This window comes from Neofelis nebulosa, chromosome 15, assembly GCF_028018385.1.
Source record: "Neofelis nebulosa isolate mNeoNeb1 chromosome 15, mNeoNeb1.pri, whole genome shotgun sequence".
NCBI lineage: Eukaryota > Metazoa > Chordata > Mammalia > Carnivora > Felidae > Neofelis > Neofelis nebulosa.
Genome location: NC_080796.1, coordinates 30,230,320 through 30,252,753, shown reverse-complemented (window position 1 = coordinate 30,252,753; position 22,434 = coordinate 30,230,320). Strand labels below are relative to the sequence as shown.

Sequence of the window (22,434 nt, the reverse complement as noted above, 5' to 3'; positions counted from 1 at the left end):
AGGGAGAGAGAGAATCTTAAGACTCCACACCCAGCATGGAGCCTGACGCAGGACTCAATCTCACGAACTGTGAGATCATGACCTGAGCTCAAATCAAGAGTCAGATGCTTTACCGATTGAGCCACCCAGGTGCCCCCAGATTCTATCCTGAATGTAATAGAAGCCAGGAGAGGGTTTAGGGAGTTAGGAAGCGATGTAGTCTGACTTTATTTTTTAATCTAAAGACTTACTCTGGCCGCCGTGTAGGGAATAGACTGTGCAAGGCAAGAAGGGAAGCGAGTGATGGTTAGAGGCTGGGTCAGGCAAGAGAGGATGGTGGTCTGGACGAGAGACGTGTCAGTGCAGGTGGTGATGTGGGCAGGTTCCGGGTACATTTGAGGAATGATTAAATATGGCCTTCATTATAGCACATCTTATCCGCAGGTTTCTCAGTGAGGGAGCGAAAGTGGTAGGTGGAATTATATACCAATAGAGGCTCTTCCTCTTAAGTGGTTTGCAGGATGCAAGGTTTTTAAGTTCTGAAGCAGTGACTGCATTCTGAGGCTTAACAACATGGTATTGTGCAAATAGAAACCTTTTTAAGACAGGGCTGTGAGGAATAAAATATGGCTCTGTCCTGTTCTCTAGTTTACAGTGCTCAGCTGTATGTAGGTACGGGGCATGGCCCAGAGGAAGAGAATCACTTCAGGACTCCAGAATCTTCTGCCGTGAGGTGTTGCTCTGATCTGATAGAAAGCATTTCCTCTGATCTGATAGAACCACCACGTTTCATTTCACCAACTGAATTGTGAAGGGACCTTCAGACATGACCTGGTTTTTCCTTTTTAGCAAGTTGGTTGAAGGCCATGGATGCTTGAGGAGGCCCATGTTTGGGCTCACCTCCCTTCTCTTCATTGCCCTTTCCCCCCTTCCCCTGGCTCTTCCCTCTCCCCAACACCAACTCTTATTCTTGCACTCATTGTTCCTCATGGAGCTCTGAGTTCCAGTTTCTTCTTTTCCCTGACCTGCTCTGAGCTGTGGTCCCTCCCTGTTCACATTCCCTTTGCCTCTGACACATCCACCATCCTAATTCAGTTACCTTTTACATCTCCCCAGAATAGGAGCCATATCCTATGAGATGTGAGAACAGATACACCAGTAAAACATTTCTGTGGAGGCAAACCAAGCCCCCAGATAATTTCCCATCGTGAATCTCTTTTCCAGTTTGTACTGCTACCTTTCAAGGAGAGAATTATGTCAATACATTTACTCATTGTCCTACCCTCCCCCCACAGCCTCCATCAACATGCAACAGCATCGTGTTCTTTGAGGTACTCCACAAAAGATACTGTTCTGTGCTTGGAAGAATCTTACAGAAGAAAAAAGTCGCCTATGAAAAAGATATGGAAGAGCTTTTTTATGTAAGCTTCATTTTTTACAGAAAGTTAGGCTTTAGTTGGTGTGGGGACTTGATTTGCCTCGAGATTGTGGGGAGAAGAGAAGTTGACTGAAAATAGAAGATGAGCTTAGATGACCAACTGGAAAGGGTAGAAAAGGGAGCAGGTAAGAGAGGGGTGATGAGAGTAGGTTTGGTAGGCCAAGGCCGGATCTACCCACAGAGCATCCTAAGAAGATGAGTGGAAAACCTCTAGGCCCTTCCTCCCCAGGTAAGGGGAGTTCTGAAGTCTTAGCTAAGAACAGATTTCAAGACCTGAAGCTCACACCTTAAAGTGGGTGGTATGGTTCATTCCATAGGGAACGGTTGCCCCAAGTGGTGATACCGTTTCTGAAAACTGATGTGGTGGCGGGTGTAAAAGGCAGTGGAGCCATAATCACCCCTTGATTGGGAGCGAGACCCCTTTGCACACTATACGCGCTGCTTCAGGTGTAACCCAAAGAAAAAGAAACTTTGAACCATGTCCCAGTCATGCATTCTACTCGCAAATCCTTGAACTCTCAGATTTTGCCTAACTCAGGCCTTTGAATACAAGCAACATCTCAGAAAGGTAGCAGAGAGAAAGCAGTACAGGAGATGTGCTAAGAAACTATGGCTATTTTGTGCCTCTATGCGAGCTGTCCTCCCAAATTCTCTTTTGGCTTGTTTGTATAGAATTGTGTGGGCCTTTCATACTTTCCGATATATTAAAAAATGTCTGATTTAAATCATGCAAAGTCTTAGAAATTACTGCAGTTCTGTTTTTTTCTTTTTTTACTATTTTTTCCCAGCATTATTTATATGTAATTGACATAACATTGTATGAATTTAAGATTTACAACATGATGGTTTGCTACACCTATATATTGCCAAATGGTTACCACAATAAGGTCAGTTAACATGTCTGTCTGTGACCTCACATAATTATCTTTTTTTGTGTATGTGGTGAGAACATTTAAGATTTGCTCTTAGCAACTTTCAAGTATATAATACAGTATTGTTAAGTATAATCACCATTCTGTACATTACATCCCCAGAACTTATTTATCTTATACCTGAAAGTGGTACCCTTTGACCTACATCTCCCCATTTCCCCCACCCCCCAGCTACTGACAGCCATCATTCTACTCTATTTCTGTGCATTCAACATTTTTAGATTCCACATATAAGTGGTATCATACATATTTGTCTTTCTCTGACTTATTTCACTTAGCATAATGTCCTCAAGATCCATCCATGTTGTCACAAATGGTATTATTTCCTTCTTTCTCATGACTGAGTAATATTTCAGTGTGCGTGTGTGTGTGTGTGTATCACATTTTCTTTAGCCATTATTTTGTCAGTGGGCATTTAGGTTGTTTCCATATCTTGGCTATTGTGAACAGGGCTGCCGTGAACATGGGATGTGCGTGTAGTTTTTTTTCTACATCCTCACCAACACTTGGGATTTCTTGTCTTTTTGATAATTGCCATTGCAACATGTTAGATGGTACTCGTTTGCTCTTATCCATCCCTCCTGAGCAAGCAAAATGGAATGTTAGCTTGAAGAAGTTTTGTGATCCTAATCTACATTTAAATAGCTTACATATAGATGGTGGGTGGGAGTCCCTAAGGACCACCTCTCCATCAGCTCTCATCCTCAGGTCTCACTACAGAGCCTACCTAGCAATTGCCACACATATTTAGCTGATTTGAATTTAATTGAACCGCTCAGATGCCCTTATGAATTAATCCTCAGCCCTGCTCCCCAAAAGATCATCAAAACTGCCACTGTCTTTTACAACAAGTGGAGCAGAACGGGCTACTAAAACAGGCTTATTCAGACTAGACAGGTTTTGGGAAGAGAGTGTGATCTTATTTACTGGGCCACTCCCCATTAGACTATCCTCGAACATGCTGTTCCCCCTCACCCAGACACATCATTCCTGAGGAGCTATTCTTTGTCGCTCTCAGAGCACACTTTTCGTCTCTGAGGGGTAAATAACTTGGCAATTCATAGCAACAGGAAATGATCTTTTGTTTTATGGGAATGAAGCTCTCGAGAGAAGAGGTACAGACTTGTTGAAAGGAGAGAGGAGCAGGAACCCTTGTCTTCCGTCCGTGCACATGTGAACGAGTGCTTCCTCTAACACTCCAGGACCTTGCTTCATGAGAATGAGCGTTTCTTTCATGAGATCTGCCACGAAGATCAGGTCGTGAGTATTTTTCATAAGTAGAGAGGCTGCACTATTTTATCACAAAGTGTATTTTAGCTGTGTTTTCCCATTTTCAAAATTCAGTGGCAGTGCTTCCAAACTTGGGAATTACTTTAACTGAAAATGACTCTGTCCAGTCTCTTTCTGTTCTTGTTAATGATTTTGTGGCACTAATGGTTGTCTAACCCAGATCAAGTCAGGCCCCTGAAAGCCAGCTTCAGTCCAGAGGCATATTAAAAGAAACATTACACATCCTTGAAAAACAACTTAAATTTTTACTGAATGATCTCAAAGAATCGCAAGGCATTGCCATTCATGAACCGCAGCATGACATCCTGAAATCTGCTTCTGTGAACCTCTAGCTCTCTGTCACTCTGGTGACTTTTTTTTGTTTTTGTTTTTGTTTTTGTTTTTGTTTTACCACCTCAGAAGTCTCCCTCTTTCTCTCTTTCTTCTTGCACAAAACTTTACCCTCCAGCTCAGCGCACCTGAGGTGTTCTGTGCCTGGCCTTAACTATTCTTCTCTTGTTAACCCTCCCCTTTCCGGAGAGCTGCAGCTCCCCCACTAACCTCCTCACCCCTCCACCAGACTGCAGCATGAAAGCACACAAGCCTGTCTGGCTTCACGCAGCTCATCAGTGAGGTTGGTGGAGCAGGGTGCTGGGAGGCTCAAGTGCTAACACTTTTCTCTGTGCTGGTTATTATCGGAGAATCTTAACAGAAATCCACTGAAGTCAGAGCCCAATTAAAGGAATTAAGTCAAATGGACTTTAAAATGTACTTCTTCCTCAAGCACACACATGCACACATACACATACACATACACATACCCGCTGAACAAATTCTTCAGTGTTTGGGATGGCTGTGGCAGCCACCCTAAATGGGGGAGAGTTTCCGGAATGGTCAGTGAGATTCCTCATCCTGAAGAGCCATCCTGCAAATTCATGACCTTGATCTTGGACGTACTGAGGAACTGACTACAGATGAATCAGCAGAAATATACTGCCAGCCCTACAAAAGCAACTCACATTTCAGGCCCTTTTAAGAACAGTGGAATTTTATCAACTTCATATGCAAAGGAGGGCATGTTGGCCACTCTATTAGTATGTCTTCAAAGATATTTGTTATTGCCTTATAGTTTACCCTAAAAAGAGTATTACTGTCTGTGTTATTTTAGGTCTTATTTTATGATAATACATTTTTTAATGCCTGACTTGAAAAGGTTTATCTTAAGAGTGCCTTCCATTCAGGGAGAGGGGATACATGTGAAAACATGTAATAGTTCTGTGTACAGAAAGAATTCCATTTTTTTTTTAAATCAGAAATTCACTTTATTTGTGGGAAAGTTGAATAAGAGCATGGGGTCTGAGTGAGACCGCCTGGGTTCAAGGCCTGGCCCCAGCCCCACCACTTACTAGGTGGTGCAGCTAGACGTATGAATGCTCTGTGCCTCAGTTTCCTTTTTGGTATGATGAAGACATTAATAGTTCTACTTCAGACGGCCGTTGTGGGTATTAAATGGGTTGTTGTATGTCAGGCTTTCAGAACTGGATCTGGAACATTAAAAGGGCTCTATAGGGGTGCCTGGGTGGCTCAATTGGTTAAATGTCTGACTCTTGATTTCAGCCGAGGTCATGCTCTCCTGAGTCTTGAGTTCAAGCCCTGAGGCAGGCGGGCTTCATGCAAATAGCATGGAGCCTTCCCTCCTCTCTCAAAATAAGTAAACAAACTTAGGAAAAAAAAAAAAAAGGACTCTATAAGTGATAGCTCTCCTTTCTTCTTTTCTGCATCTTCCTCCCCCTCCTCTTCTCTCTTCTGTACTTCCTCCCCCTCCTCCTCCTCCTTACTCCAGTGAGGGAAGAGATCCTTGATTTTTTTTTTTAAGTTTATTTATTTATTTTGAGAGAGAGCGAGTTGAGCGTGAGCAAGAGAGGGGCAGAGAGAGAGAGGGAGGGAGAGAATCCCAAGCAGGCTTTGTGCTGTCAGTGTGGAGCCCGACACAGGGCTCAATCCCATGAACTGTGACATCATGACCTGAGCCGAAATCAAGAGACGCTTAATCATCTGAGCCGTCCAGGTGCCCCAGAGATCCTTGATATATGGTTTGGTCTTAGTGATCATATATCAAAGCTGTAGTAGTATAGCAGAGGCCTTAGAATGAAGTTCTCTCTTAAAAATAAGTTTTTTTAAGGGGCGCCTGGGTGGCTCATTCAGTAAGCATGCGACTTTAGCTCAGGTCATGATCTCGCGGGGTCATGAGTTCAAGCCCCGCATCGGGCTCTGTGCTGACAGCTCAGGGCCTGGAGCCTGCTTCAGATTCTGTGTCTCCCTCTCTCTCTGCCCCTCCCCCACTAGCACTCTGTCTGTCTCTATCAAAAAATGAATAAACATTAAAAAAAATAAAAATAACAAGTTTTTGTAAAGACATTGCAGTTATTACTATATATTGGATAAAAACTCAGTTTTCTTCTGTTAAACACAGCGGTGGTCAAATAGCCATTTTAACAAAAGGTTTCCTGTAGCACTTACTTTGTATGGCATATCAGTTTCTAACTTAGCACAGAATGCTATTTCCCACTGATAAAGGCTCCAGAGACCTGACAAGGGAGGGTCTAGTAGTTTCCCTGATGTTACTTTCCATGAAGGTTGGATGTCTTTATAAGTTGTATTCATATCTCTGTGATTTACAAGTTCATCCAAATCCTTTTGGAATCCATTCATACTTTATGCCTGTATCATCTCCCAAAGTAATTATTTACTGTGTTCTGTGGTTTAAAAAGCAAAAAAAACCAAAAACCAAAAACAAAAACAAAAAAACCAAAAAACAGCAGGGGTGCCTGGGTGGCTTAGACTCTTGATTTTAGCTGAGGTTATGATTTCTCAGTTGTGGGATCAATCCCTGTGTTGGGCTCCATGCTGAGCATGGAACCTTCTTGGGATTTCTCTCTCTCTCTCTCTCTCTCTCTCTCTCTCTCTCTCTCTTTCTCTCTCTCTCTGTCCCTATCCCTCTCCCTCTCTCTGTCTCTCCCTCTGCCCCTCTCCCCCAATCTCGTACTCACTTGCTCACTCTGGCTCTCTCTCAAATAAAAAATAAAATAAAATAAAAAAAGATTAAACAACAACAACTGACTTGGTGGTTAAGAACTTGGCCCCAGCTCAGCCAACCTGAATTTGAACCATTGTTACCACTTGACCAGCCAATCAGAGACTGATCTCTGCATGTGTAGAAAAGGGGGTATAATACCCACCTCATGGAGCTGATGTGAGGATTAAATCAAAGCAGGAGAGAAAATAGATGACCGGGCAGGCTTTTATCACGAATTCTCATCTAGGATAACAGGAAGCCTACTAAGAATAGCAGAGCGGAATTAGCCGGCCTCCAACTTTTCAAGAGTCCCAGTGGTTCAGCGGTGGCTGGGAGACCAGCTCCACGGAAGAGTCAGAGCAGGGCTTGAGAAACTTCATCTATTGCTGTCAGAATAACCATGCATGCCCTCCCTCTCTAAAAGCAGCTCTGAATCTTCCTCAACCACTCATTCTGTTTCTTGACTGGAAACTATTACTGTATGATGTAGAAATTAAACCCCTTCCCCGCATGAAAGCCTTGGTGTGCGTATGCATTCATAAAAGAATCCAAGCTGGTTTTGGATCTGGTTGTGTGTCTTTTGTTGGAGCTTGTCAGAAGATGAATGTCCAGGGGCCCTTAATGACTTGATAATAGTTCCCTGGTCACTGAATAATGAACCCCAAATGAATGAAGGAAATGTGTTGTCTGGCCTCTGGAATGATTAAATGATTTGGGAATGGGGCCCGCAGGTCAAGCATTAATTATTAAAGGTGCTATAGCAAGAGAGGCTTTCTCACCCTCACATCCTTGCAGCTGTGGGCACCTTTCGTCTTGTCCTGTCGAAGACATGGACAAGACCTAAGAATGCTAAGAGACCGTGAGCACCCCACGCACACATCTCAGAGAGGTACCCTGTTTCCATGGCACACAGTTGGGAAGCCACAAAGGCAGGTCTAGGATAGAAAGGCCTCTGCAGCCAGTGTTCCATCTGGAGTGATCTGTTGTCCAGGGATCTGTTGTTGTCCAGTCGAAGGGGAGGGAGCTAGCATCAGATTCAGTGGCGTTCTCTTTTGCTCCTGGGAGAAGATTATACACCCCCATCTCAACCACTCTTTATTCTTAATGTTGCAGTACTTCCCCATGCTCAGTTGCAGGCATGCCTGTTGAGGGAGGCAGGAAGCAGTTTCTGGCAGATGCTGCACCTTACGCTCCCTGTACCCCAGGGCCCCAGCATCACCCCATCGGCTGAATCTAGGATAAAGATTCCACCCTGTTGAGACTTTCTGTGAATACTCTCTGTGGCTCCTTCCCTGTCTTATTCATGTGTTCTTTCTAGCCTTCCTCAACCGACTGGTCCATCCCAAGATGTACATTCATTCTTCCTTTGCTGCACCTTCTTTCAGAGAGAAGCAGAAAGCCTTGGATTGAGGTGGTTGGGGTCTCTTCAGAAGAGATGGTTATGGACAGTCCAAAGGACACACAGTTGACCTAAATGGTGGGCCTCAGTGCTTGGGCACTGGTGGGGGAGTCCACACCAAATCAGAATAGAGCCTGACCCTTCAGTGGGACTTGCATATCAGGTCTTCCTGGACTGTGTCTATCAGCCTCTTCTCTTTACATCTCTGTGCCCCTGGGAAATCTTCGTGTTGGCCATATTGAATTACTTGTAGTTCCAGTTTGCCATATTCTCTCTGGCCTTTGAACTCACTGGCCTGCTGCCTGTGAGTCCTTCCCCCACACACTAGTGCTCCTCAGGACTCCACTGAACTATATCACCTCCTCCAGAGCCCTCCCCAACTTTGCTTAGGGGGTCCCTTCTTTTTTTGTTATCACATCTATCCCATCCATGTGCTTCTCATAGCTTAGATGCTGTGTGCTCTATTCCCTTAGTTTCTTGTATCCTTCCTCACCCACTCCCCCAGAGGAGGCTGTGAGCTCCTTCACAAGAGACAGCTTCCTCCTCCTAGACATAACCCCAGGACTGAGAGCTACATTCCCTGGCAAATGGTAGGTGCCTGGTAAATACTGCTGAAGTGAAGAAGGAAGGGAACACAGAAAAGCAGCATTTGACTCCAAGACAGAAAGCAGCTAGTTCCTTCCACTTTCTCATGTCCGAACTAAAATCAAGAGGTGTTTTTGCCCAAACCTTTTTGGGCCAGAAATGTATCCATACATTGTTGTAATTTACAGAGAACTCATAGCAGTCAGTAAAAGAAATGCTACAGCTTCCGATAAGAAAAAAAGGGCAGGGATGCCTGGGTGGCTCAGTTGGTTAAGCGTCTGACTCTGGGTTTCGGCTCAGGTCACGATCTAATGGTTCATGGGGTCGGGTCCTACATCCGGCTCTGTGCTGACAGTGCAGAGCCTACTTGGGATTCTCTCTCTTCTCTCTCTCTCTCTCAAAATACATACATACATACATATATACATACATACATACATACATACATACATACATACATACATATTTAAACAACAACAAAAGGTAGAGCCTATGAAGAGATACTTCACGTAGACGGAAGTAGCAATGAGTGATATCAATATATGGAAAAAGCACTCAGTGTCACTGGTAAATTCTGAAACATCAAGATCAAATAAAAATTAGGTACCACTTGTGCCCTTCAGTTCATTGCATATTTCTGAAAAGGAAAGTACCCTTTATGGATGAGGTCCTGAAATGAGTTTAACTCCACCGAAGCAAGACTAAATGGAGCCAGCACTCCCCAAGGCCTTTTATCTCTGGTTTTCAAATACAAACAAACATCACATTTCACTAGAGAATAAGGATGCAATAGGCATATGAGAATTGCTGTCTCCATGACATTAACATGTTGGGATTTGGAGAAAGATAAAGGGGGATATGTGCAAATACGTGCAATCTTCATACTTCTCCTGGTAGAAGCCCAGGGGCCAGACATCTCCATGTCTTATTTCCACAGATATAAAGTCTGAAAACATAATTTTCTTGCTTGTTAGTTTTGAACAACTTCTGTTTTTAGATCGTTAGAACTTAATGTGTCAAACAATCTTAATTTGAAATTACTTTTCCTTTCTTAGGTTGATTTGAGACATATTCTGAAAAGAACTGATAGTGTTTTATATTAGATGTACCAAAGCCTTATTTTGAAGTGTTCAAAACATTTAGAATGGGCAGTTTGCAATTACCCTAGAAATTGCTTAATAAAAACTATTATATTGGAAGGAGCAAAATCACTTTCTACAAGTGATGCTATGGTAATTATCGCTAAGGGACTGCCTGACTTAGAGAAATTGAGAATGGTATATGAGCTCCTTCAGTTGTGTCTCGGCTTTGCCTAAGATTGTTCCAGATTTAGAATCAGCCCTGGTGAGCAGTGGCTCGGTGGAATGTGGTCAGTCTGTGTGTGCTGAAGAATGTGCTCCAGATAGCCGAGGGGTGCTCAGAGCGTGAGTCTTCCCCTCAAGACAGCTGCTTTTCCTTGGACACTGTGTCCCTGGCCTCCTCCATAACCCCTTTTTGCTTATCACAGACCCCAGCACATAGCAGGTTCTCAGACGTAGTCAGTGCAAGATTTCCAGATGACAGTGTAGAAGGTGAACCAGGGTTAGATATGCTGAAGTTGTCAAAGCTCTCACTATTCTCTGTTCTTTAATGTCTCCGTAACAAAATCCTGTTCAGTCTAGCTTATCAGGCACTGACCTATTCCTGTAAAAATAAGAATCACAAAATGTATTTTAAGAGGAGGATGATAGGAAAGGTGAGATCAGTTCAAAAGCATAGTCCAGTGATATACAGGCATACTTTGTTTTATTGTGCTTTTTTTATTGCACTTTGCAGATACTGCTTTTTTTTTTTTACAAATAGAAGGTTTGTGGCAACCCTGTATTGAACAAGTCTGTCAGAGCCATTTTTCTGACAGCATTTGCTCACTTTGTGTCTCAGTGTCACATTTTGGTCATTCTTGCAATATTTCAAACCTTTTGTTATTATTATACTTGTATGATGACCTGTGATCAGTTATCTTTGATGTTACTATTGTGAGTGTTTGGGGCACCCCAGGCCACACCCATATATGATGGTGACTTAATTGATAAATGTTGTGTGTGTCCTGACTGCTTCATTGGCCGTTCGCCCATCTCCTTCCCTCTCCTCAGGCCTCCCGAGCCTCTGAGACACAATATTGAAATTAGGGCAGTGGATATCCCAACAGTGGCCTCTAAGTGTTCAGGTGGAAGGAAGAGTCACACGTCTCTCACTGTAAATCAAAAGCTAGAAATGTTGAAGTTTAGGGAGGAAAGCACAAAAGCTAGGCCACTTGTACCGAATAGCCATGTTGGGAGTGCAAAGGAGAAGTTCGTAAAGTAAATTATAAGTGCTACCTCAGTGAACACACAAATGATAGGAAAGTGAAGTAGACCAGTTGCCCATATGGAGGAGGTTTTAGTGGTTTGCATAGAGGATCAAACCAGCCACAACCTTCCATTAAGCCAAAACCGGATCCAGGGCAAGGCCCTAATTCTCTTCAATTCTGTGAAGGCTGAGAGGTGAGGAAGCTACAGAAGAAAAGTTGGAAGCTAGTGGAAGCTAGTTCATGAGGTTTAAGGAAAGAAGCCATCTCTGTAACAACGTGCAAGATGAAGCCACAGGTGCTGATGTAGAAGCTACAGCAAGTTCTCCAGAAGGTCTAGCTGGATAATCCAGGAAGGTGGCTGCACTAAACCACAGATTTCCAGCATGGATGTGACAGCCTTCGAGATGCCTACAAAAACTTTATAGATGCCATCTAGAACTTTCATAGCTAGAGAGAAGTCAGTGCCTGGCTTCAAAGCTTCAAAGGACAGGCTGGCTCTCTTGTTAGGGGCCCATGCAGCTGGTGGCTTGAGGTGGAAGCCAGTGCCCATTTCCCATTCTGAAAACCCTCAGCTCTTAAGAATTATGCTAAATATACTTGGCCCATGCTCTGGAAGTGGAACAGCAAATCTTGGATGACAGCACATCTGTTTACAGTGTGGTTTACTGAATATTTTAAGCCCATTGTTGAGATCTGCTCAATATTTTTTCCCCACAATATTACCACTCATTAGCAATATACCTGCTCACCCAGGAGCTCTAATGGAGACATAAAATGAGATTAATGTTGTTTTTACACCAGCTAATACCAGTATCCACTCTAGAGCCTGTGGACCAGGAATAATTTTGACTTTGAAGTCTTATTATTTAAGAAACACATTTTGTAGCACAATAGCTACCATAGGTGGCTTTTCTGATGGATCTGGAAAAAGTAAGTTGAAAGCCTTCTGGAAAAGATTCCCCATTCTGCATGCCACTGAGAACATTTGTGATTCACGGGAAGAGGTCCAAATATCAACATGAACAGGAGTTTGGAAGAAGTGATTCCAACCCTCATGGATGGCTTGGAGGGCTTCAAGACTTCAGTGGAGGAAGTAACTGCAGATTTGGTAGAAATAGCAAGAGAATGAGAATTAGAAGTGGAGCCTGAAGCTGGGACTGAATTACTACAATCTCGTGATCAAATTTGAACTGATGAAGCACTGCGTCTGAGGGATAAGCAAAAGAAAGTGGTTTCTTGAGATGGAATCTACTCTTGGCGAAGATGCTTTGGAGATTGTTGAAATGGCAACAAAAGATGGTTGGAGAGGATTGAGTCCAGTTTTGAAAGAAGTTCTCCTGTGGGTAAAATGCCATCAAACATGCTACAGAGAAATTGTTCATGAAAGAAAGATTCCGTTGACGTGACAGTCTTCATTGCTGTCTTATTTTAAGAAACTGCTGCAGACACCCCAATGTTCAACAGCCACCACCCTGATCAGTCAGCCAACGTCAACATCAAGGCAAGACCCTCCACTAGTAAAGATTACAACTTGCTAAAAGCTCACATGATGGTTAGCATTTTTTAGCAATAAAGTACTTTTATTTCTATTTCTTGTTTTTTTAAGTTAATACATTTTTATTGAAGGAATTTTACATGTGGTTTCTTCCACCGCCAATCACCATTGTGCCTTCAAAGTCAGAATCATAATCTTCAAAATAGCCCTTTTGAAAAGAACTTCGGCTCAGTCCACATTTGTCACTGTCAGTCCACAGTTCTTTCAGCTTCTTTGGTCTCCAACTGAATACGGACTTCACCTGTAATCTTTGGGTTCCAGTTTCTTTACGTTAGGGTCCTAGATGTTAAATTGTAGGAAATACATGGGTTGCTGTTTTTGAAAATGATCTAAAATTATTATTCCTTAATTATTTCTGATACCAAAACAATTTGATATCCACTGTACTCCATGGGCCTAGCAGAAAATGTTACAGGTAAAGTATTTTTAAATTAAGATATGTACACAGATATTTTAGGCATAATGCTATTGCAGACTTAATAGACTGCAGTATATGTAAATGTAATCCCAAATGTAGAGGGAAACCAGAGCATGTATTTGACTCCCTTTATTGCAATATTCGCTTTATTATAGTGGTGTGGAACTAAACCTGCACCACGTCTGAGGTGTGCCTCAGAGCTCAGCTAAGAATGCCAATGGAGTACATCCATAGACCAGAGGTAGACTCGAAAGAGCAGTTTCACACCCATTGCATTTGTGTGCAAAAAAATGCAAAGAATAGGATTTTTTTTTCCCATTTAGAGATCCTTTTCCTTCCTTGGAGAATCTAGCAGGGGGAAAAAAAAAAGATGGACCCCTGAGACAAACAGGACTAAAAGCACTCACTGATTAGGGGAAACATTTATTCATTTATGAACTAAAGTCAGCTCTCTGTTTTTCTTCTCTCTTTTTAGAGAAAGTTTTATTAAATACCTTGTGTGTGCCAGAGACTATGCGCAGGCACGTAGTCTACACAGTGGACTGCATCTGGTGACCCCTGAAGAAAGACCACGGCTTAGCACACAGCACATGTTAATTGCTGTTTGTTGAATGAAAAACGGATAGAAGCGGGAACAGCTGATGAGCTAGAGCCCCCCAGAGTGAGAACCCACATTTTCCTAAAGCGGTTGACCCATCTATCCATCTTTGGCTTGTAGTTTTAGAGAGTCCTCCTCTTTGTCCTCCCAGAAAAGGGTATTTTTTAGAGCTGCCTCTACTGCTCTTGCTCTAAAACAATCATTTTGTCTGTTCTGAATTGGAATCTTTCTTGTTCACTCTTGGCCCTCAAGGTAGGATATGCTGAGGCTGTCCCAAAGGCAATCACTGAGTGAGGATACAAAGGAGGATAGAGGGAGCATTATTTTGTTGTACCCCTGATTTCACTTAAATAATGATCGCTTTTCTTTTCTTTTTTGAAAAAAATTTTTTCAAGTTTATTTATTCTTGAGAGATAGAGAGAGAGCATGAGCAGGGGAGGGGCAGAGAGAGAGGAGGAGACACAGAATCCAAAGCAGGCTCCGGGCTCCGAGCTATCAGCACAGAGCTCCACATGGGGCTCAAACTTACAACCCGTGAGATCATGACCTGAGCCGAGGCCGGACGCTTAACCGACTGAGCCACCCAGGCACCCCTATGATCGCTTTTCTTTTCCCAGTCATAAAAGTTATTCTTTAAAAATTATTTTAACTAAAGTAATATGGTACTTTAATTGGTATTTTGACTAAAGTAATATATCACATGGCTAAAAAAAAAATAGTAAGGCTTATTATGGATGATAAGCCCCCTTCTTAATTCCTCTGTCCTCATTTGTTAACATAGTTAAGTCACAATTTTTGGTTAATTGCTGATGTTTATATTATGCTTTTTCTTTTTATACCTTGATGGATTTTGTACATTAGCAATAGTATTACTGGCAGAACCAGAGTTTGCTAAGGCAGCAGCTAACATTTATTGAGTCTTTACTATGGACTAGGCACATGTATTACTTCATGTGACTCTGTGTGAGATTAGGTACTGGCAATACTCACATCTTACCAATGAAGAAATCAAGACACAGAAAGGTGTCATATGGCTAGGCATTCCAGCTCTAGAAGCTAACTGAGCTTTTAGCCAGGTGAATACTTGTCCCCTGAAAAATCCTACCAAGTAAGGAAATAAAGGTCCTAGGCAAGAATTTGAAGTTGTGCTGGGATTTTAAGGCTCAAATTTAGTTAGCTTGGGAGACAGGCTGTTCAATGGGAGGAACCCAGGGGGAACAAATATATGCTATAAGGTAGGATAGTTTTTCCCCTTTCATTGCCTTATGTTTGTAAATACTTCTTGTAATGCCTTTCCCAAGCTCTCGTATTTTCCTAAGCATTTAATAATAGTCGACCAGAGAATCTTCGTGCAGATTCGGGATGAAGGGGCAATTCAGAGCATTCAGTTAAAATGCCCAGATGTTGGACATCTTTAATATGAGGACATTCACACAGAATTTATGGAATTGGAACAGTCTTGGAAAAAAAAAAACTTGTTATCACATATGTGTCATTGGTCAAAACAAGACTGGGTGAGAAGGTATGAAAGTAGATGCAGATTTCACCATTTTAGTAAACAACTGTGAGAACCCTTCTGACCAGAGAGAGTAGCATATATGGCGTTCTGCTTTTCTTCCTTCCCCATCTAATGTATCCATTTATGAAAACTTAACTATTTTTTTTAATAATTCTGGCATTATAAGCTCCCTCCAGCACTTATCTCCATCTAACTGGCTCATTTTAAAGCCAGTGCCATTGATTATAAAGGTAACCTTATAGCAAAGCTTGGAAGAACTGGGGTAGGACCAGTGAGTTGATAATGGAAGAATTGACAGGATCCAGAAAATGGGGTGATTCTATACTGCCTAAAGCAAGTCCAGCCAGCTGATCCCTTCCTAGCTCTAAAAACTGTAATATTGTATACATGTGTATATGATATACTGTACATCAAAAATGAAGCCCAGAGATTTGGTGGGAAACTGTGTTTCTTGATGTTGGAGCTGCCATGAAAACAATCCGGCCCCTCTCTGATGTAATCTGGGGAATAAAATGCTAAAAATATCATGAACGCGTTGCTTTTACCCCAGATCTGTTTTGACTAGCACAGCTTGCAACTGTTTACATAGAGAGAAGGGGGAGCAGGTTCCGAACGGGGCATCAGCCTACTGTTCCTGACGTGCATTTTAATAGGCCACCTGACAAGATCAACAGGAAGAAAAGAAAAATTGTGAACAGGTGCAAGGGAGCCAGAGGAAGATGGTCCTACTTGTCCCTCCTCTTAATCAAGTTGGCACATTATTTTGCTGCCAGGATTCTCTGGCTTATACCGGTGGCTGTGCTAATTGCCTCTAGGGTGGGGCTTGATTAAGGGGACCCAGAATCCCACATTGATTCCCCTGTGCCTTAAACAAAAGGAAAACTGGATTTTTGTTTGGCTGTTGCACTGTCAGAACCCGAAATACTCCATTCGTCTGCACAGAGGCTTGTTGGCGAGTGCCACTCCTGACGGCTGCATCGCCATGGAAATGTGTGACACGTTTGTTGATGAGTTGTCTGTTTCCAGATGGACATCCTCATTCCCAGCACCAGCCTTTGAGAAATTTAACAAATCATTTTTAAGTATTTGTTTTGTACAAATTGCGGTTTATCTAAAGGTCTCGCTGGCTTTTTTTGTTTTATACCACAACGGATTTTATGCAGTGTGTTGTGTAAGTAATAATGATAGGTCCGGCTTTGTAGTCGTGGCTCTGTGTTTTTTCTTTCTTTGTATCCAGTCGTATGCCAGCTGTGGTTGTTAATGAGACACTAAAAACCTATCCTCTTTCTGAATTGGTGATGATTCTGCCTTGGTGTTTAAAAAAAAGCCTATGTTGGGGATAATGCTGCTCTGAAAGTCATGTAGCCAGCGGCTTCCCCATTTCATTGAAGAGAAATATTAGGAAAATATTAATAGTTTGTCTACTGCTTTCAATTCAGTTGCATTCCTTGGAAGGATAAAAAGCAAATGAAGACTGAATATTGCTGGACTGCTCAGAGATTGTGGATGGTGGGCTGTGGTGGCTTGGTGGATGGAGAGGAGGAAACAAGGCAAGGGCGGATTTTCCCTAGAACAGACACTTCGCTGTGTGGTGCGCAAAGTACCATCTTTCAGAAGGTTCTGCTTAGGTCCTCAAATGTTGTGCTTTCTTCATCGTGTCGCCTGAGAGTTAAGGTACTATAGACAAAGTCATAGAAATCTACCAAAATTATGTTAAAAAAATATGTGTGTGTATGTAATTTATATGTAAATAATTAGAGACCATAAGCAATTAAGATCACAATTTAGGGAGTGCCTGGGTGGCTCAGTTGGTTAAGCATCAGACCTCAGATCAGGTCATGATCTTACGGTTGGTGAGTTCGAGCCCCACGTAAGTCTCTCTGATGTCAGGACGAAGCCTACTTTGGATTCTCTGTTCCCCCCTCGCTCTGCCCCTTCCTCCCTCTTTCTCTCTCTCAATAAACAAATAAATAAAAAATTTTTTTTTAGGATCACAATTTAGTTGTTAAATTGTTAGTATTTATCCAAGTGAACCATGGTTTATAAATATTAACATCCCAAACTGAAGTTAAGAAGGCTCATCTCTAACTTTTACTTTTTAACCTTTATTTTTATCTCTGTGTAATTGTATTGGAGGCATAATTTGTCAATGTCTTTTTTTTTTTTTTTTTTGGTAATTAACCAAGTGCTTTTCTAACTTCTTAGTAAGTAACCCTTAATTAAATGTGTCTGTTTTGTTAATTTACTTTCATTTTTTTTCTTTTAATACCAAGTTGGAATGTGAAATTCTTCTGTATGGTGATTGTGGATCAGAGTCCACTGATTAACTTGTTAATAATCCATTAGGACTCAGTATTCCTAAAAGGTTCATTACTGTAACCTCACACTGGTCTTTCTCATTTTTTTTTTTAGAAAGAAGCAGAATCAATAACTACCTTGAATTGTCAGGTGGAAAAAACAATTAGCTTAATCATGAACATGGAATCTTTATTCAGATACATGCAAATATACTACCTTCATAAGGATGATAATATTGAGAAACATTTGAACAGTATAATTACTTGGGAAAATGTTACTTTAGCAAACATCTTTGGAAGTAGTGTGAGAAGAGGTAGTATGAGGAAAGCTGACATTAGATGGAAAATGGTACTTTAAATAATAAGGCAGGAAATTACATACGAAGACAGTCATTGTATCAAATTGATCATAAGCAATAAGAAAATATATTATAGCTTCATGAACTGAAATACAGACTTTCTTAGAAATAAACATCTTTCAGGTGGACCATCAGAGACATTATTCCTTGCCATATGCTAGGCAATCATCAGTTTGTTGATTGGTGTAATTTTCCACTTGCACAGTTTCTGTGATTTTTTTTTTCCGACAAATGGGTTGACTTGAAGTCACGCCTATTTGGACCTTAGGGTGCCCCAGTCATTTCCTGTTGACAGGAATCTGATGAAAACGTCATCGGCATTACCACTTGCTCTGGAGGAGAGCTTTAGCTACATGTCGTCTAGAGTTTGTCCTGTGATATATATTGAGATTGAGGTTTATTGTACTCCCTCCCTGGCTGTTGGGAAGTGTAGATCCCTTTACCCAGGGGCCCACTACCTCTCCAGCCTTGAGTGATACACCTGTTAGGTCCATTGGATAGTGTAGCTCTATATGCATGTGACTTTATGGAGAGATCAAAGTTGTGTGTGTGTATGTGTGTGTGTGTGTCTGTGTGCACGTGTGTGTAGCATATGAAGTCATTGCAGACTGCTCCATGTTTAATTTAGGGATCACAAATAGGAAAATCTCAGTTCTCTAGTGTTTGTACCTATTTGTTGATCAATTAAACTCTTTAGTCTTAAACAATACTTTGTTTTCCCGAAAGAGAGAAATTAAGGTGTGAATATACTGCTGCCACAGGCAGTTTGAACTGATGTTCTCATGGGGAAAAAAATCTTCCTTTAGACCCTTTCGTGGTATGCCCTGGTATGTACAGATTCCAGATGGTCTTTAGAGACGGAATAACCTGTTTTCTCTGCTGCCATTGGTTGTCTGTGAAAGGACCAGGCAGTGCCACGTTCATTAGCTGCCTTCATGGCGCTGAGCTCTTCCCAGTAGGCAGAGGAGAGCACCTCGTAAAAAGAGGCTGGTTAAGGGTCTTCCAGATTGTTTCAAATGTACCACATAATAAAGGCTGCAGGAAAAGGCTCTAACAAATTATGCTATTGGGGGCTTTTCTCACTGACGCTTTTTTTTTTTTTTTTTTTTTTTTTTTTACCATTGTGAGAAAGTTATAAAATGTCTTTTCTTTTTTTGGTGTTCAGACGAGTATAGGATCAAACCGGTGGAAGAGGTCAAATACATGAAAAATGGGGCAGAAGAGGAGCAGAAAATAGCAGCCAGGAACCAAGAAAACTTGGTAAGAATCGAATTGCTCACATAACAATGAATTTTGGTGACACCATTGTAATAAAATCTGCACTGCATGTTTAAATTGTAACTTACACGCCGGCACAAGATTTCTTGAAAATGCCATTGCTATTTATAGCTTGCCTGGAAGTGGCAAGCATCACTTCTGTATCCTGTACATTTCTGAATAGCCCTTCTTTAATCTTGATGGAGAATACTCCAGGGGAAATACTGCAAAATTAGTAGTGTCTTAAAGTGTTTAAATTTAAAGGAAAAGGCGTAAAGTCAGATTGAGATTTATGGAGGGAGGACCAATATATTTTTTTTTCTTCTTTTCCCCGTCTTTAGCTCTGACCCATTCAGAATGAACGGCTAAGCTTCATGACTCTGGACATGGAGTGTTGTTCATAACGTTGCCTTTGAGAAGAAAATGATGTACTTTTAAGATAGGTCTCTATCAAAATAGTCAGCACTTCATGTTCACAGTGTTAAAGGTATTGGGGCTTTTGAGTTAATGTGAGAATTGTAATGATCTGAAACAGGAAATTAGGAGCCTCCTTCTTTCATGTGAATCAGTATACATATTACACCTTAATATTCCATCTCTATAAAAACATTTAGTCAATTGCCATATTATCTGATTTCGTAAAAGAGGTAACAAACTGTTAAGGATATGCATTTACTCCATTGTGTTAGAGCAAAATTGTTTTTATATTTTATTTGGAGATTAATTATTTGCTATGTTTTTCATGTTTGAGTGGATGTATTTTTAAGACGGTGGAAACGTCATATAATGTTTTGCTTGACTTCAGCTCCTTTTTCCATTATGTGCTTTGTTTTTGTTTTTATGATTTTGGCTACAGCAGAAGGAGTTGGTCACTGCGTATGGGTGTTTCACGCTGTCATTTTCCATGACACACTAATGAACATAATGGGCTCATTCTTTCTCCTCTGTTCTTTTCTGAACATCTGAACTACAACTTGAAATACTGAAGCTGTCAACAACTGAACATTTTAGATCATTTTTAAAAAGTGAAAATATTCTGTAATCAAATTTTTCTTCATAAATGGGACTTGGATTTTAAGGTATTGCTTAAGTCACAGAGATTCATCACACCTGTGGTATATTTTAACATTAACATTTAAATCCAGAAAACAGTAGCTATGACTAAGCATGCAAGTTACTCTGATCAGACTTTATGTGAATTTTTTCTAACTTTGAATAGATAAATAGAAGACCTTAGTAGTTGAAGCATCAATGGTCATTTTTCTACTTTATTTTGCTAAAAGTCAGATTCTGTCCTTGCTTCACGTAATTCCAGGCTGAGTTATAAATCTCATCTTTAATGTTTCCACCGGAGGCTAAAGAGACCCTGGTGGCCAGTCTGGCTGTTCTTTGGATCTAACACTAGAGTCCATCCCTGTTTAGCGTGCTTGTATCTCTGAAGTCCTAAGGGAAGCAACGGCTTCTGTCTTACAGCTTGTGATTTCCTCACTGTGCCCTCAGATTGAAAGCCAATATAGATTTGTCCTTCTCTCTAATTTCAGTCTCTCAACATTTTGGTGCCTACTATATTCTTTTCCAGTACTTGGCCAGAATTGGTGTGAGTGCTTTTCTATGCAGACTGAATGAAAATTCAAAAAGAGAGAAATTCCTGGCTGCTTTTTTTTTTTAACTTGCCTTTTTTTTATCTGTGACAACCCCCCACCCCTTTTCTGCCAGCCAGTCAGAGTCCAGACCACCAAGAAGAGCTTTCAGTTGTGTAAAGACTTGCAGAAAGAATGGGGAATAAATGGTTATCTTTGATTCTGACATTTCTAGACTGCTTTCCAAAATTAAATGCTTTTTTTTTTTTTTTTTTTTTTTTTTTTTTTTTTCAGTTAACTGGTAGTATATTCTCTTGTCACCTACTCCATCCTTTGGAATACATCATAGAGTATGGACCATGCATGTTTTTTGAGAAAACTAATGGCCTCCTAAATTTGAAGCTTATATTGACGTGGATGAAATAGGTTTAATGATCCTTTATTCCTCCATCCATTAAAGTAATCTAAAAGACAAGAATTTCTTGTTTTTAGTATTTTTAAAAGTTTTGTTTTGTTTTGTTTTACTCAAGGTGTTAAAATTAAGGGGCTGAGCAAACTCAGTCCAGGTAGTGTGGCATGATGGTGACTGACGACCATGGGCTCTGGAGGCAGAAACTGCCTGGGTTCAAATCTCAACTCTGTCCCTTGCTCACTGTGGAGTCAAGTTACTTCATTTCTCTGACCTTCCTGCCTGTCAAGTGGAGACAAAGGCAGTGCCTCATGGTGCTACATGAGATGATCTTTGTCAAGGCTTGGAGTGCAGTGCCTGGCACGTGATAAGCATCTAGTGAGAGTTAGGCATTATCATATAAAATAGAAGCAAAAGAATGTTAGGGTCAGTGTTTCTTTCCTTTTTGTTTTATGTTAATTGGCGAGAGATTTCTAAATGAATACTTTAGGTTAATGCCAGTATTACATGTATTTTGAAAAATCTTGCTCCGGAACTATGAAGTTATTGAAGCAAATATATGTTAATCACCTATTATGTACAAGGCCCTTATTTGTATCAAGAGACATACCAATACTTAAAGTCACTGTTCTTAAAGAGCTTATAGTAAAGTTGAGAGAACAGGTCACTTCCAACAAATATTTTATTGATTGCCTCCTGGGTACAAGGCTCCATACTAGACTCTGCAGAAAAGCACAAAATAAAGAAACCACTGACCCTTGCCTTAAGGTCCTTATATGGTAGTACACAAGGTAGATACCAAATGACTATAAATAAAACTGGATTAAATACATAAATAAATACATAAATCAACCAAGCAAGCAAGCAAGATTGGTTCTGAGAAGACAATACAAAGTACTGCCAATATCAAAGGAGGCAGAGACTTTGTCTGTTGGGGTGTCAGGACCTACTTCACAAAAGAGCTGGTGCTTGCAGTGGGTCTTGAGGATAGAATCACAGAGGCTGCCCCAGGCAGAAGTGACAGAGATTGAAAATGCAAGGTGTATTTCATAAGCACGTGGTCCTGTTTGGGGAGTGGGAGGGAAGAAGAGAAGGTGTCAGTAGGACAGCAGCAGGAAATTACAATCAAAATGTAAATGGAGTATTATATGGAGCCTCGATGGCCAGCTGAGAGGTCTGAAATTAATTCAGTGGATCATCGGGAGCCTTTGAAGATTTGAATGAAGCAAGGAATTGGCAGACTGAGATTATGAGTCAGGAAAGTTTATGCAGCAGCTGTAGGTGTAACGTGGATTGGTGTGGGGAGCCATGGCTGGAGATCTTTTGTAACAGCTTATCAAGAGACAATGAGCCTAAACCAAAGTGGTGGCCCTCTCGGGCACTTTGGCTGCAGTTTCTGTGGGTGGAGGAAATTGTGCTGGTTTTCTGAGGGTGA

At 41.2% G+C, this 22,434-nt stretch overlaps 1 protein-coding gene across 1 annotated transcript in view; it reads left to right on the top strand.

Annotated features, from left to right (window-relative positions):
- Positions 1–22,434, top strand: part of C15H1orf21 (chromosome 15 C1orf21 homolog) — a 238,433-nt gene that overhangs the window by 102,084 nt on the left and 113,915 nt on the right. The window contains exon 3 of the mRNA XM_058701149.1: positions 18,919–19,013. Coding sequence (XP_058557132.1) covers positions 18,919–19,013 — 95 coding nt within the window. The remainder of the gene's footprint in view (positions 1–18,918; positions 19,014–22,434) is intronic.